Below are 16552 nucleotides of genomic sequence, written 5' to 3'. Positions count from 1 at the left end.
TTCTCTGGGTCAACAGGATGGCTACTGGAAGACTCTATGTCTGGCAACAGAACTTTGGACCATGCCACACAAGCAGGAGAACCCAGTCATAGCTGTCAGACAATTTCTGTGACCACATCACCCCTAACATCTGGCCACCTAATTCCCCAGACTGCAATCCCCAATGATGAACTGCAGGCAAGGATTAAGGCAGCATTCACCAACTTAAACAAGGAGACCATCATGTGTGTGTGTGAACTGGCATGGGTGTGTGGTTAAGAAGTTTGCTTTCCAACCACATGGCTCTGGGTTCAGTCTCATGCTATGGCACCTTGGGCAAGTGTTTTCTACAATAACCATGGGTGACCAAAACCTTGTGAATGGATTTGGGAGAAAAAAACTGAAAAAAGTCCTTTACATATCATCATCATCATCATCATCATTTAATATCTGTCTTCCATGCTGGCATGTGCTGGATGGTTTTATCAGAGCCGACAAGCTAGAGAGTTGCACCAAGATCCATTGTCTACTTTAGCATTGTTTCTATGGCTGGATGCCTGTCTTAATGCGAACCACTTTATAGAGTGTACTGGGTGCATTTAGTATGGCACCAGAACTAGTGCTTTTATGTGATGCAAACACCATCAGGGTTGCCAAGTAACTTGCGAAATGATGACCTCCCAGCTGGGAGAGTGGAATTAGGGGAAGTGGCAGAATGCCAAGTAAGAGGTTTGAGTATAATAGAGGGATAGAGATAGGTGTCTAACTATTGAAGAGATACTTGACTACCCCAGTAGGAAAGGAAGGAGAGGAAGGTGAGATTGAGTTAGAAAGATAGAGTGTGTCTGTGTATGTGAGAGAGAGAGAGAGAGAGAGAGAAAGAGAAATAGGTGCTGGAGACATATTGGGACCTACCCACAGGGAATAGTGAGGGTGAAGAGCATAAGTGGTAAAGAGAGGCATGTTCCATAAGGATGTGAGGAATGTTTAGAGATGGGGAAGAGGTGACACAAATATACACTCACACATGCAAACAAGCACATGAATATGTGTATGCACATGCATACATATGCATATGTGTGTGTGTGTATATATATATATATAAATACACACACACAACAGGCTTCTTTCAGTTTCAGTCTACTAGATTCACGTAGACGGCTTTGATTGGCCTGAGGCTGTTGCAGAAGATACTTGTCCAATATGCCAAACAGTGAGACTGAACTTGAAACCCTGTGGTTGGGAAACAAACTTCTTAACCACACAGCTATGCCTGTGCCTAGATTCCTGTTTTATAATGCAGCAGAAAAATAAGACCCCTAAAAATTTTTCTTTTTTTTTCGTTTTCAACTGCTATGCTACTGTGAAAGTAATGTCTGTAGGGACAATATTGCTATGAATATGTCAAATGTAAACCAGAAAATAAAGATAGATAGAAAAATTTATGAGGGATTTGTATTGTTGAAAAGGTCAGAAGCTGTATTAGATGTTAACAAATTCTAATCCAGAACATATCCAGCTATTATTTGGAGTCCTTTTATTTGAGGATAGTTTTAAAGGTTATAAATGCTGAAGCATTATATTTGGTTTTTAAGGGTTCGCTTCAGTTCTCTCAATCATCATTCTATTCTTCATTTCTATTGTTGCTCTCTTTTCTTTTTGTCTTATTTTTTTTAAATGTAAAATGAATCTGGATATTTCACTACTTTCCATTTCATATAAAACTCCAACATCTTGCAATTCCAAAACCATTTCTACTCCACTCTTTCCAGTCGTCATTCACTATTTCATCTGTTATTTTATTCCTAATATACCTCTTTAGAACCAATTCTCTCTACTTCGATCTCTCTCTCTCTTTCTCACACACACACACACAACACGACAGCCTTCTTATTTAAGTTGGTAATACTGCCATAATTCTTGCCTTCACCATTTATAAAACATACCATATATTGTGGGTCTATGGACTGCCCTTAAGATTTCAGCGAGTGACCATCAAGCAGGGCTTGTTATTTCAGTGTTTTCATTAACACTTTACTTCATAAGAGCAGCCAGATATAATCAAGATAGTGTCCCATATTTAAACATATAACAGTAAGAATGAATAAGTCATTAATCACCGAATGCCACATGTTTTTGCATGTCTGGCATTGAACCATTCAGTTTATTCCTATATCTACTCATTATTTAACTGCTGGTCCTTCAAAAACTCATTTAAAACACTGACTTTTGTTTAACATATTTCCTGGCAACAGTTGCACCTCGTCTTTTCTCTTTTTTTTTCATTTTATACTTCAATATTCACTTCCCAAATGAGCATGAATTCCTGAATGGTCAGGCAGTTGCCTATTTTATTAGTGCTGCGTATGAATTTAATTGGCTGGCTTTTATTTACCACCATATTCCTAACTACTCTTAATAGTTGTCTGGTTGAATTTCAAATGGTCTAAGTAGTTAATGTCTTCATATTTTGATGTTAACATATCATAATGGTTTCAAATCTTGGCACAAGACCAGCAGGTTTGGGGAGAGGGACTAAGTCAATTAAATTAGCCCTAGTGTTCAACTAGTACTTATTTTATTGACCCTGAAAGGATAAAAGGCAAAATTGACCCCAGCGAGATTTGAATTCAGAATGTAAAGAAGGAAGTAATGTTGCTAATCATTGTGCTTGGCTTTCTCACAGTTCTGCCATCTTAACATGTCATAATAGTCCTGTAGGAGTTCAGGTTTCACATCCATTTGATTGTGGCTAAGAATCTTCCTTCCCAACCATATGATCTTAAGTTTAGTCACACTGCATGGCACTTTGGATAAGTGTCATCCAAACCAACTAAAGCCTTGAGTGGATTTGTTAGACAGAAACTGAAAGAAGCCCATAATATATATGTGGTGTGTGTGTGCGTGCCCTTGTCTTAGCATCATATATTGGTTGTTAAATTAGCATCACCATCATACAAGTGATGCTTTTTGTTTCCATTCTTCTATGAAAATCATGTCTTCCATGGGGAAATATTAACTTGGTGGAAACAAGTGAAGGTTGGCAACTGGAAAGGCATCATGGCATAGAAAATTTACCTCAACAAATTCCATTGGACCAAAAGTGGATGTTAAATGGTGATGATCTCTGTGGCTCTTTGTCAATATCTTGTGTTTTATCTATTTTAGTAACAAGTGATAGCAAGGGTTTATGGAAAATTATAGTTTTGCTTTATGAAATAATTACTCCCTCTTTTGTGAAAACAAGCTCTTATTAGTTTATGTATATGCATGTATGTAAGCATACATACATGTATAATCACCAAGAGAATAGCTTCTTGTGTATATAACACATAGATATGTTTTCTGTGCATATATAAATATATGTTGCTATGTGTTTGCAGCATTTGTAAGTAAACCCTGAAGATTTTAAATACATTTCTCTATTACAAATTGTGTGTGTGTGTTGAGGGAATGAAAAATATGAATAAATTGGTAAAGTTTGGTAAATATATTCTCCTGCTAATGTATGAACATAGTTACTGCATGTATACCATTGTGCATATGTAAGGCCTCATGATTTATGCATGCACTTAATAACTGGAAGACTGCCTATATAACTCTTAGTTGTTAGCTGATAAATAAACAGCTTAAAATGTGTTTAGCAGAGATGGCACAATAATGACAATACCCTTGTGGCCTCTGAACATATTTGTTTATTAATGTTTTTATTAAACACCACAGGAATCAGGGGTAAAGATGGCAGTGGATCCTCTAAATTATAGCTGGCTACATGAGCCAGCAGCTGTCTTATAATTTAACTTAACACTTTTGTAAGTTTCTGACTAATAAGTTTTGAATGTAACACTCTTGAAATAATAATAATAATAATAATAATAATAATAATAATAATCCTTTCTACTGGAAGCACAAGGCCAACAATTTTCAGAGGAAGGGTATAGTTGATTACATTGACCCCACTGTTCAACTGGTACTTATTTTATCAACCATGAAAAGATGAAAGGCAATGTTGACCTGGGAATTTGAACTCAAAATATAACGACAGACAAAATGCCACTAAGCAATTTGGTTGGTGTGCTAATGATTCTGTCAGCTCGCTGCCTTAATAATAACAGCAGCAGCAGCAAAGACATGATGTAGAAATACCTTAGAGAAGTTCTGAAAATGACAAAGCAACTATAATCTAAAATATGATGGTTAATTGACCAGATATTGTAGTCAAAGAGGAAAAGGAAAGAAAAGTTTCCTAATTGACATATTAATCTTAATAGATGACAATGTATCTCTAAAGGAGATGGAAAGCATTATTGAAATACAAAGATCTGGAAATAGAGAAAACCTGTATGGGGACCATGAAGACAGAAACAACCACCATAATAATAGGTTTTTTAGGTATGGTTAGAAAACAGTATGCATAATTGAAGCTCCAAGACTTACAAATACAAACATATATACATACATACATACATATATATATCTATAACATAAAATAACACTGATAGGCTCTGCACACATCTTATGTAGAACAGTTCCAATACAATAAAAATAACAACACCATGACTAACTGCAGCATATACTCAAGACACACAGAGCTGTGCTTGGTAGTGCAGTGAAAGCAGACAATAAAAATATGACTACTAAGTAATAATAATCTGTTCTACTAAAGGCACAAAGCCTGAAAATTTGTGGGAGGGTACTAGTTGATTACATCGATCTCGGTGTTTATCTGTGAAAGACCTCAGCGGAATTTGAACTCAAAACACGGAGATGGACGAAATGTCACTAAGCATTTTGCCTGGTGTGCTAACGATTCTGCCAGCTTGTCACCTTAATAATAATAATAATAGTAGTAATAATAATAATAATAATAATGATGATGATGATGATGGATTTCTGTATTTTGTTTCTCCAAACAGGTTTCCTGTATTTATTTCTAATTGTCTGCAGCTACAAATAAAGTCCCTCCCGATATAAATTAACCATGTCAATGGATACAGAAATTGATGACTCACTCTATAGGTCTGTATTGCAATTTTCTTCAGTTTCTGGTTTTTGTCTTTTTTTTCTCTTACATTTATTTATCTCCTGTCTTTTTCATTGCAGCATTTCAAATTGAAAATATATTGTTTTATATCTGTAAATATAACCTAGTGATATATATATATGTGTGTGTATATATATATATATATAAGAATTTTTTCTAGCCTCTAGATATTACCCCTACATATTTAAACAGTGTTATGCTTTTTACTACCAATTCTGTTTTCTTTCATATTTTTATGTACTTTTTTTTAAAAAGAATTATACTTAAATATATGGGGTAGGAGTGAGCAGTCTGAAAATTAATATATGATATATATATATATACACCCTACTGACATACTGACAGCCAATTTCCCCAGTTATGCTGACGATACATAAGTATCACAGGCAGTTAGAAACCCAAAGGACATCATAAAACTGCAGAAAGACCTGAATGAAATATTCACATGGGCTAACAAAAATAACAGGCAGTTCAATACTATGAAATTTCAAGCACTCCATTATTGGCCCAACACCAGGCAAAAATTGGAATATGCTGGACCAGAAAGTAATATGATCCCAGAGTCAGAGTCAGTGCATGACCTGGGGGTTCACGTGAGCAATGATGCAATATTCCATGTGCATATTACCAAGATGGCAACACTGCAGGTGAGAGGCTGGATGAATTCTGAAGACATTCAGAACCAGGAAAGGGGAGGACTTCATTTCTCAGCTGCCACAGAGTGTGAAACAAACTGTGGAACTTGAAAAAATTCAGCATTAATACACAATGAAAATTGACTCGATGCAAAAGATAGGCAAAAGGAGCTGAGTCTCTATTCCCTGGAGAGAAGACAAGAGAGATATGCTGTGATATATATCTTGAAGATCTTGGAGAGTTTAGCTCCTCATTTTCAAATTGACAGTTATACCAATCCTCGAACTGGACACCACTGCACCATACCAAAGATTTCATCTTCCCCATCTAAAATAAGGATACAGTACTGCAATAGTCTGGCTTTCAAGGGCCTGCAATTGTTCAACATCCTGCTAGATTTCTATATGAGATACCAGATGAGCCCACATCAGAGCAGGAAACACAAAGAAGACCAGCTCCGTCCAACTCACCAAAAACAATACTGGAAACAACACCAAGTAACAACAGGTGGTGCATCAGAATGACCTCAGCTCTGGGCTGAAACCAGTAAAAGATTAAGATATATATATATGTGTGTGAGTATATATGTGTGTGTGTGTGTGTAAAGGCTACGGCACAAAGTACTAATATGAATTTCATTCTTGTTGCCCATTTTTGCTACAATTTTAAGCTTTAAATAAAATTATAACGATACAGTCTTAAACTAATTTTGCTGATAAATTTGAAACATTTATATTAATTTAGCATTAGAATTCTTCAAGTTGTATAAAAATAGTTTTTGTCTGCATCATTTGAAAGAGAAATAAATTTTGCATAAGGTGTAAAAGATAGAAATAATTAAATAATTTGCATGGTGTTAGTAACAAAATATTTTGTAAGAAATAGAACTTTTATTATGAGTCTTAAATTTATTTTCGTCTGTGTACATGTAGTTTTAAATGCATCAACATATTCCAAATTTGGCTTTTCAAAAATGCAGCTATATTTCTTAAAGTTTGGGTTAGTCTAAATTTAAAAAAAATATTACATGAAAGACTATAGAACCTGGTACAGCCACTGGCCTTATCCATTTCTTTCAAGCCATCCAACCTATACCAGCATGGAAAATGGACTTATGATGACAACGATGATGGTGGTGGTGGTGGTGGCAGCATCAGTGGTGGGATGCAACTGATGATGATGATCATTTCCTTTTCCTGATGTTTCACATACCTAACCCTATTTTAAAGGATTTGTTAATTTTATATTTCAGTCAAAGGAGTAGAGGCAGTGACCCTAATCTTTGCAAACCCTTTTTCACACAGGTAATAATGATATGGCTGATACCTACTCAGCCTGAAAATCTATGGATCAATGTTTGCAGGGAAAAATATGGACACAGAAGCTATCAGTTAGGTTAGGGTTAGGATGTAGTCTAAATGATTCTAACTAAATATATTCCACCAAAATCCAATGAAATCAAGTGGCAGTGGTGTAAACTGGGTGGTGTGTTACCTCTATCATCCTAGGTAGGGTTGCTGGCTAAGATGAGTAACATTTCAGCTTTTTATATGTGTATTTCTCTGAATGTATGTGCTCATATGTTGTCAGACCAGTAAAAATTGCTTGGATGCTGTTCTTTCTTTTATATATGATTTCAAGTCATCTCTCTCTGTAATCAATAAGTCTTAGTAATATGTGTGTGGGTATGTGTATATATATGTGTGTATGATGGGAAGGGCTAAATCAATTGTTAATTCCATCTGCACTAAGTTGACTGCTCTACACTTGATTATGCTTTTTTAGAATGTATGATGATTACTGATGAAAAATGGCATGCCAGCATGAAAAAATGGATGCTAAAATGATAATCACCGTAATGTAACTTTATTTACAGTGTATATATATTTAGAAGGTTGTTAGTTGTGGCCGATCAGAGAGCGACCATTGGCGTTGTCTTTCTAAAGCTCTTAGCTGTATAGTAGCAACATTGTTTCAGACATGCTTACATGTATCATCATCATTATCATTGTTTTACTTCCATTTTCCATGCTGGTATGGGTTGGATGAGTTGTTTTAATCTAAGTCAGTCCTTATTTAGAGTGACTTTTTCCAGATGGGTTGACAGGCAGCATCTCACTTGTTGTTTTCTATGACTGGACACCCTTTCTAACACCAACCATTTTACACAATGTACTGAATGCATTGCTGTTATGGTACCAATACTAAGGAGTTTGTCATGTTCTCAATAAGACTAATGAGTTCTCTTGACCAAGTGTCCCTTGCAATAAGGTCATGGGCACTGATTTTCTTCTCTGACCTACAAAAAGAGAAAAATTGTTCTTACAACCATTACACTTTCATCTTTGAAATATCAGGGATCTGTATTGAACTGATGTTGTCTTAAGCTTTATGAATTAAATGGCCTACATTTTAAAGGGCTTGTTGTGGGTGATTTGTTGGTTATGTTATGTAGATTGTGCAGATGTAACTCATAATCACCTTATTTTAATGAAATATACATAAGAAGGTGAAACTAATTATCTTATAAACAGTTTCTCATACTTTGTAGTATTTGTGTGTGTGTGTGTGTGTGTGTGTGAAGAAAGAGAGTAAACAGAAAAACTCCATATGGTGTACTCAATTGTATGATGCTTATGCTAGAACAGCAATGCAACAGACTTAATAAGACTGGAAAGAAATGAAGTGAACATTCTCCATTGGATGTGCAGTGTGAGTGTGTATACAAAACTGCTGAGTGAAAAACTGGGTATAGGAAGAATCAGATGTGTTTAAGAAAGAAGACTGTGCTGGAATGAACATGTGATGCATATGGATGAGGTCAGTCATATAAAAAAGTGCTGTTTACTTAATGTGACCAGAACCTTCAGAAGTGGAAGACATGGGAGGAAGTGGTAAAAATTGACTTCAGGACCCTGAGCCTGACGGATGAGATAGCAAAGGACCAGGATCTCTGGCAATATGAAGTTCTCAAAAAGGCACACCTTCCTCAGCAAAATGAGTTCTGGAAGTGCTGTTTTGGAGTCAACTGTTACAGTGACTCTTTCCTCCCATGCATTATGCTTGCCTTTTCTCGTTCCACCTTGGCTCCATAGACTCTCCAACCATATTGTATCTTGTTCCTCCACCCCAACAACTGTGTCATCTTTACTACTCCTGCTGCCCTTCCCCACTCTTCAGCATCATGACTCTTTTTTTCAGCCATTCTTTAACCCTACCCATTTTGGTAGCTTGTTTCCCCACCCCACATTCACTGTTCCATACAATCTTGCAAACTACCCTCCTATCCACACCACCAACTTCTATTCAGCATGTGCTTTGTGGGAGTAGAACTTGGTGGGTTGGTGGGAGGGTGGTTTGCATGATGATGAACCCCTTATCATTATCTATATCTTGCAGCTCCTACTGATCATTTTCTTCACATCATCATCATCATTTAATGTCCATGTTCCCTATATATTTGATGTCTTTGATTCCTGCAACAATACAGCAATAAGGGCTTCAGAGTAGAATGTTTTTCTGAGGAAGGAAATTGGAAATTAATGCATATATAGTATTATTGATGGGAAATGGAGTGTCAGTCATACAGACTAAATTACAGGGGGACGATGTAGAGTTGAAAATGAAGATTAGTAGTAGTAGCAGTTCTAGTATGGGGGCATGCTCTGTAACAGTGCGTTACTGCATTCATCATTTGTTGATAATTTCCTACTCCTGGCAGATGACACCGTTGCATGACACAAGTGACAACTCTCCAACCCATGGGTCTGTTTGGGCAGTTGTTGTTGGTGACAGTTTTACAAGGTCAGAAATCCTACCTCAACCTTTTATGACATGCAAAGGAAACATTGAGTCTGTTCTTTGACTTGCTGATCCCCACACAAATATAAGGATTAATGAATATTTAAGAATTCCTAGTAGGGTTAAAAATACTGGATTAAGATTTCAGTATGAAAAGTTGAAATTCAGGTTGAATTAAATAGATTAGTGGCTTATTATAAAAAGCATAATAATGAGAAAAAGGTTGCTTGGAAAGGATTAATTAGTGTGTTTATTATAAAGGTGAAATCTAAAGCATACATTCTATTGGGTGAATGTTGAAGTGTATAAGGTTAAGTATATATAGGGTTAAAGGTGATTATAAAATTAAATATATAGGTTACTCAACAGTTTGTAGAAAATTGAAAACAAAGGGTTATTCATAGGGAAAAGAAATGTAATTATATTAGGCTGAATAACAATCCATTGTTAGCTTTGTAATAATAATCCTTTCTACTTTTTGGTGTAGGGGAATAGTCAATTACTTTGACCCCAGTACTCAACTGGTACTTATTTTATCGACTCTGAAAGGATGAAAGGTAAAGTTGACCTCAGTAGAATTTGAACTAAAGGTGGACAAAGTACTGCTAAGCATTGTATCCAGCTTGCTGCTTTTAGCATTGTAATAATAATAATAAAAATATTTTCTTTTTACTTAAGGCACAAAGGCCTGAAACTTTGTAGGAGGTTATCTTGTCAATTTCATTGATCCAAGTGCTTAACTGATACTTATTCTATTGACCTCAAAACGAGAAAAGACAAAAGTTCTGCTAAGATCAATTTTGCCTTTCATTCTTCCAGGGTCAATAAAATAAGAACCATTTGAGCCCTAGAGTCAATGTATTTGACTAGTTCCCACCCAACTAAAATTTCAGGCCTTGTACCACCAGTAGAAATAACAATAAAGACCTGAAATTTTGGGGTGGTGGGGTAGTCAATTATGTTGACATCAGTACTTATTTCATCGACCCTGAAAGGATGAAAGGCAAAGTCAACCTTGGCAGATTTTGAACTCCAAACGTAAAGACAGGCGAAATGCTGCTAAGCATTTTGCCTGGCATGCTAACAATTATAATAATAATAGTAGGTGTGGTCAAAATTTTCTTATATTTACCAAAGGGTTTGTTATATGACAGAAAGTGTGCAAAAGTTAGTATATCTGGGTGAATAGTAAAAAGATATAGTAGCCAGTAACCAGTGACTGATGATAAACTATTAATTAATAATGATATATGATTAATGGCAGTGATTAACATTTTAGATAGAATAAAATGCTATCAGGTGTTTTATAGTAATGTTGGCAGTAGGGTTAAGATATGAATAGTGGATTAATAACCATCATTGTAAATGATAGGACATAGATTAAATATTGATAGTAGTATGTTGGTGGTGTAGGTATATAGCAATAATGATAGGGATTAAACAGATAAATGATATCTACATGAAGAATTTAATTCAATGATCTTAAAGGGTTTGAAAGAAGGATCACATTACGAATTCTGTCACTAAAACCTAATGAGTCAGCATGGAAGTGATGTGTGGTGGATCAAAAGGGGAAGCTTCAGTGCCATATTCTCATTGGAACATGAGGAATTTTTCAGAGTTTTTATTATTTATTTATTTGTTTTGATAAGGTAATATTTTTTTATATATATATTTTCATCTCCTGAGACAAAAAGCTTTTAACGCTATTCATAAAAATGTAGAATTCACTTTATATATAAATTACATCCAAAAATCAAATTCTTACATTTCTATTAATAACTACAGAAGTCTTCAGAGAAATAAGTAAATTAGATGTTTATATGTTAACCATGCAGGTTTACATGTATTATATCATGCCTTGATACTGTGTAGACTGGGTTTCCTGCTGATATGATCTGGATATTGAAATAAGATATTAAGCATTTTATGTTAAACACTTATAGCACGCAAATTAGTAACTCCAGTTATCTGGAGCTCCTGGATTTGATGTTTATACAAACAAATTGGCTATTTGTTTCTCTGCATTTGATCAAGTGATGTAGATACCTTTGATGTGACCAAAAAGGGCCGAAAATCAACTTGGGCTGTTCACCATTTTTTCAATCTACAGAGAAACAGTTAAATTTGACATGGCTGTATGTCTACAACAAAAGGTTTATATATATGTAATTAGTTACATACATATGTATGTGTAGTGTCTTTCTTCTGCAATTCTTGCCCCTGAGAAATTTTTTGGTATTGTTGTTGCCCTTGCCATAACTAAATCTGATTTGGAAATTTCCCTGCTGTCCTAATCTATCTTTAGTGTGATGGAGTAGAAACTTCTTGCTAGACTGCCCCATTGTTGAGTATATACTGACAGAGTTTTTCTTGTCTTGTAGACTGCTATCTTGGATGATAATCTTGAGAACAATCTCTTTCACCAGCATACAGATTTAGTCACTATACATCTTAAGTAAATAGTCTTGCCCATCATCCTCTCTAGTCATGAGCAAAGTACACAACTAAAACTTTCAAAATAGCAGCACATACTTGGCCTCAGAATTACTGATAAACCTTCATGATAGCATACCATATATATATATATATATATATATATCATCATCATCATCATCATCATCGTTTAACGTCCGTTTTCCATGCTAGCATGGGTTGGACGCTTCAACCAGAGTCTGGGAAGCCAGGAGGCTGCACCAGGCTCCAGTCTGATCTGGCAGTGTTTCTACAGCTGGATGCCCTTCCTAACGCCAACCACTCTGTGAGTGTTGTGGGTGCTTTTTATGTGCCACTGGCACAGGTGCCAGGGGAGTCTGGCAGCGGCCACGATCGGTTGGTGCTTTTTAAGTGCCACCGGCACGAAAGCCAGTCAAGGTGGCCATTTATATATATATATATATATATATAAATAGATGAGTGTATTTTACCTTGTTAACAATTAACACGGATAAATGAATGAATAGTTACCAGGGCAGCAAAAACCTCACAAGTAAAGATGTTGTAACTCCTTGTTTATAAAGGTTGAAACTTCGTGTTTACGTTGAATATTTGAATAATATGAATAAAAAAAGGAGTTAACGATATTAATAGCGTTCTGTCTATCGCTATACTAATCCATCATTTTTTGCTAAAATGTCGTATTGACAAGTTTCGTTTTTTTCACTTTCCCGAAGAGAAGATTGCATTGTTTATACCTTTTATTCTTTTGAATAAGTATCAGTGGAATTTTTGAAACATATGTAGAAAGTAAAAATACTTGTTTAAACCTGCGTTAACTCCATTTTTTATTCATATATATATATATATATATATATATACATACATACAGAGTGTTGTGAATAAATTGTCATCAAAATTATGCAAAAATAAAACTAACACTCACATCTCATTTTAACACATATTTACCAAAATTACATAAAAATATTTTCCAATTCAATAAAATCACCATTGGCTTCAACCATGACTTCCAGACAACTTCAGAATCTCCTGTAACTCTTCTGGACGGTCACATTCATCTACAAATGTTCGATATGAATATTGTTTGTATCTGCTGCACCTGTCAGAGAAGGGTTTTAACCATCAGTGCCAACTGACCCAATGTCACATGGTGTTTAATGCTGTGCTTTTCAAAACTAGATTCATTGAAACTGCTGTTGGTACTGTACTCCAGTGCTGTATGAGTGGGTTTGTATATGAATCAAAATCTGGAGTCAAAGTTGCATTAGACATGCATGTTTAGAATATTGACATGTAAACAACTGCACAGAACAGCCTAGAATAAATTTGTCAGACACCATCTTAGACATCATGCCTTCTCTTCTTCACGTATGTTTGGTTTCTTCTTGCTATTTGTGCACATGTTACCTACACTTTCTTGTCTTCTAATTATTTACAAACTATTTTCCATTTTTTTTTAAAGATAACTTGAGTGCTGAGTATTCATACATACATACATGATGCTTACATACATGCATACTTGTATGTGGGAGATGTATATATATATAGATGTATGCGTGTGTATACACATTCTTACATTATATTTACCATATGGCATTTTGACATGGGTTCATTAATTAATAGAATTTTGTAGAAATATAAACCCCAGCTGGATTTTGATGTCTTCCTCTAATTCAGGGTGTCTGGTTTAAAGGAATTATCTTTCTTGTACAGATAGACTTCTTGATCTGGAATCTCTCCTACATATAGTTGCATAAAATTAAACACTCACATTTGCAAACATGCACATGCATACATACACCTACAAAAGCTGCCTGTGCACTTGTGCACATGCATCCAGATGTGTAAGTACACAAATATGTATGCCTTCACATAAACATTAACTTTATTGGTCAGTATTAACATTGTATAAGAGTGTGTGTGCAACTATATATTGATATGTACATCTGCCCTTTGATCCTTTAGTAGTTCTTTAATTTGGTTTAGCTTTCACTACTAAGGCCATACTGGAACACTGGATTCAGTGCATGCATATTTCCTCCTGTTGATCCACTACCTATATCCTCTTTTGCTCCTTAAATGTTGTGCTCTGGTACCCCATCGCTACCATCTTATCTTTCCCTTGATACTCCCACCCACCCTTATATAATGCAGGGTAGCCATGTATTTTCTCTATGGCAAAACACCTCTACACTTCTACTTATCCCTGGCATAAAGCCACGTCCCTGCTCTTTCAAATACTCCCATCAAGAGGACTTTGTCCTTTTCCCCATATTTGTTTTTTCTTGTCTTGCAAGTTACCTGGCAACTTCACTAGTGCTGGTACCATGATAAAAAGCACCAAGCACACATTGTAAATTGATTGGTGTTAGGAAGATTATCCAGCCATAGAAATCTGCCAAAGCTAACAGTGGAGCTTTGCTGGATCCTGTCAAACTGACCAACCCATGCCAGTATGGAAAATAGGCATTAAATGATGATGAGGTATAAAGTCACAAATTATGGAGGTGGTGATAGGGTCTTGGCACTCCACCATAAAAGCATATGACATTAAGGTTTCTCTAATCCTTTAATCATTCCTCAAAATAGTAAGGTTTTAGATTCTTGGTGGAAACATTAAGAAAATTCTATTTCAGATTTTTAATTAATAACAAGTAGGAATAATGATAAAGAATTCTTGATTATTTTGTATAAATATTTTATTTGGTTGTTGTGCCCAAGTACATTATACAAGGTTTGTAGCATGATACAGCAGATGGTCATCTTGTTTACTATGTTATAATGCTGCCTGTGAATTCTTAAGAACCACAGAAGGTTTTAAAAATGTGTTCAACATGTAGATTTAAATAATTTGTTAATGTGCCTAACCGAATGCTATCAGATAGTGGTGGTGGTGGCGGTGGTGACAGCATCAACAACAAAATAAGTTTCTTTATGTTGGCCTGTTATCTTTGATTTGTTTCTAAGAAAGTCATTATGGGGAGTTGCGACACTCATTCCTAATAATGGTAAAGAAAACAAGCATAATGAGAATTTTTTTTTTATGGTAGAACAAATGTATATTCCAAAAGTTTTCTGTTTCCATTAATATTATGATTGTGATGCTGTGGTTATTAACTGAGATGAAACTGAGGGTTGGTTGAAGTGTTTCATTCAGTGACTAAACACAACTAAAATCATAGAAATAATACAAAAAGGTTTGGTCTTTGTATCTTTTTTTTGTTTGTCTTAGAGGAAGAAAGGCAATACCCAGGACTCTCTTGGGAGTCTCCAAGACTTGTAGGAAGAAGAGAGTAAATATTCTTAGTCTGGAGACCTGGGCAGAAAGCTAATAACAAAGTGATCACCATTAAAAGCACTCAAGGTCCAGATCTACTGCCTTAAGTCTAGCATCTAGAGATGAGTAGGGAAGGTTGTTACTTCTGGCCTTTTGTAAATGTTAATTTCTAGCAGGATTTGAATTTAGAACAGTGAAACATCAAACTGAACAACATCTATTAAAGTAAATAGTAGAATCTGATGAAAGTAATGATGGTTATTATTAGTAAATAGTGAGCAGAGTGTTAAGAAAATGCAATAAACTTGGTTTGCCGTAAGGAAGAACAACAAATTTAAGAAGTTTTGTCTGAGAGAGAGAGGGGGTTGGTGACAGTGAGAAAATGAAGCACTTTATATCTCTTGGTTCAACTAAGTCCTTCCTGAAATGCTCTTCCTCTCACCCAATCAGTGTCTTCTACTTTTAGACAGTTTCAATGACAATTCATTTTCTTCTTTCAAGGAAGTTCTTGTCTCAAACTTTAGAATACTCTGCTTCCAGTATGCTTACATTTATTGAACAAAGTTGAGTTGCATATAAATTCTGGTTGTTTCTTCTATTGTTATTACTGTGATTTTGTTTAAAATAATATAAGGCATTATATTACTGCTTCACTAAATGTAGTTTATAACTAAGTTATTTAGCCTGTGAATAAAATGCTAGAATTGAAATGTGATTAAATCTAGAGAGAAAAATTCCACAGGAGAATTCCAAAACTGCATGGTGTAACTACCCTATTACATCTAGGATTTGATAATAAATAAGGCACAGCAGAAAAACATTCTGTTTCAAACAGCCATTGGTATGACTTTAGAGGAGTTGTGTAGTTAGTAATGATGACTTTATATAGGTTATGTTTTACAGTTTTTTTATTTAGTTACTATAATGGGGCATTATGTCATTAAGCAAGGCACTCCACATTTCTCCACTCCACTAAGCTGGGGAAAATGAGTGTACCTGTATTTCAAAGGGCCAGCCTTGTAAAATTTTGTGTCACTGAATCTCCCTGAGAACTATGTTAAGGGTACATGTGTTTGTGAAGTGCTCAGTCACTTGCATGTATAATTTCATGAGTTGGCTGTTATGTTGACTGAATCAACTGTAACCCTTATTGTCATAATCAACAGTGTTGGTTTTGTTTTGTACCAGTGCACATCATTGTTTGCTGTTGAAATGTTTTTCAAGAATGGTGAATAAATCTGAGGGGATTTTTGGCTGCACCCTGTATAAATTTAACTGTCTTTTATCATGATTTAATTTTTGTTCTGATGTTTTCAGAAATAGAAAATTGCAAACTGTTTTCACAATCTCTACAATCT

At 35.3% G+C, this 16552-nt stretch overlaps 1 protein-coding gene across 1 annotated transcript in view; it reads left to right on the top strand.

Annotated features, from left to right (window-relative positions):
- Positions 1-16552, top strand: part of LOC115215515 (ubiquitin-like modifier-activating enzyme 6) — a 393428-nt gene that overhangs the window by 39303 nt on the left and 337573 nt on the right. Inside the window, exon 2 of the mRNA XM_029784689.2 lies at positions 4896-4998. Coding sequence (XP_029640549.1) covers positions 4961-4998 — 38 coding nt within the window. The 5' untranslated portion in view covers positions 4896-4960. The remainder of the gene's footprint in view (positions 1-4895; positions 4999-16552) is intronic.

Source organism: Octopus sinensis, linkage group LG9, assembly GCF_006345805.1.
Source record: "Octopus sinensis linkage group LG9, ASM634580v1, whole genome shotgun sequence".
NCBI classification, from domain to species: domain Eukaryota; kingdom Metazoa; phylum Mollusca; class Cephalopoda; order Octopoda; family Octopodidae; genus Octopus; species Octopus sinensis.
The sequence above is the reverse complement of the archived record's forward strand: the minus strand, read 5'-3'. Positions and strand labels throughout refer to the sequence as shown.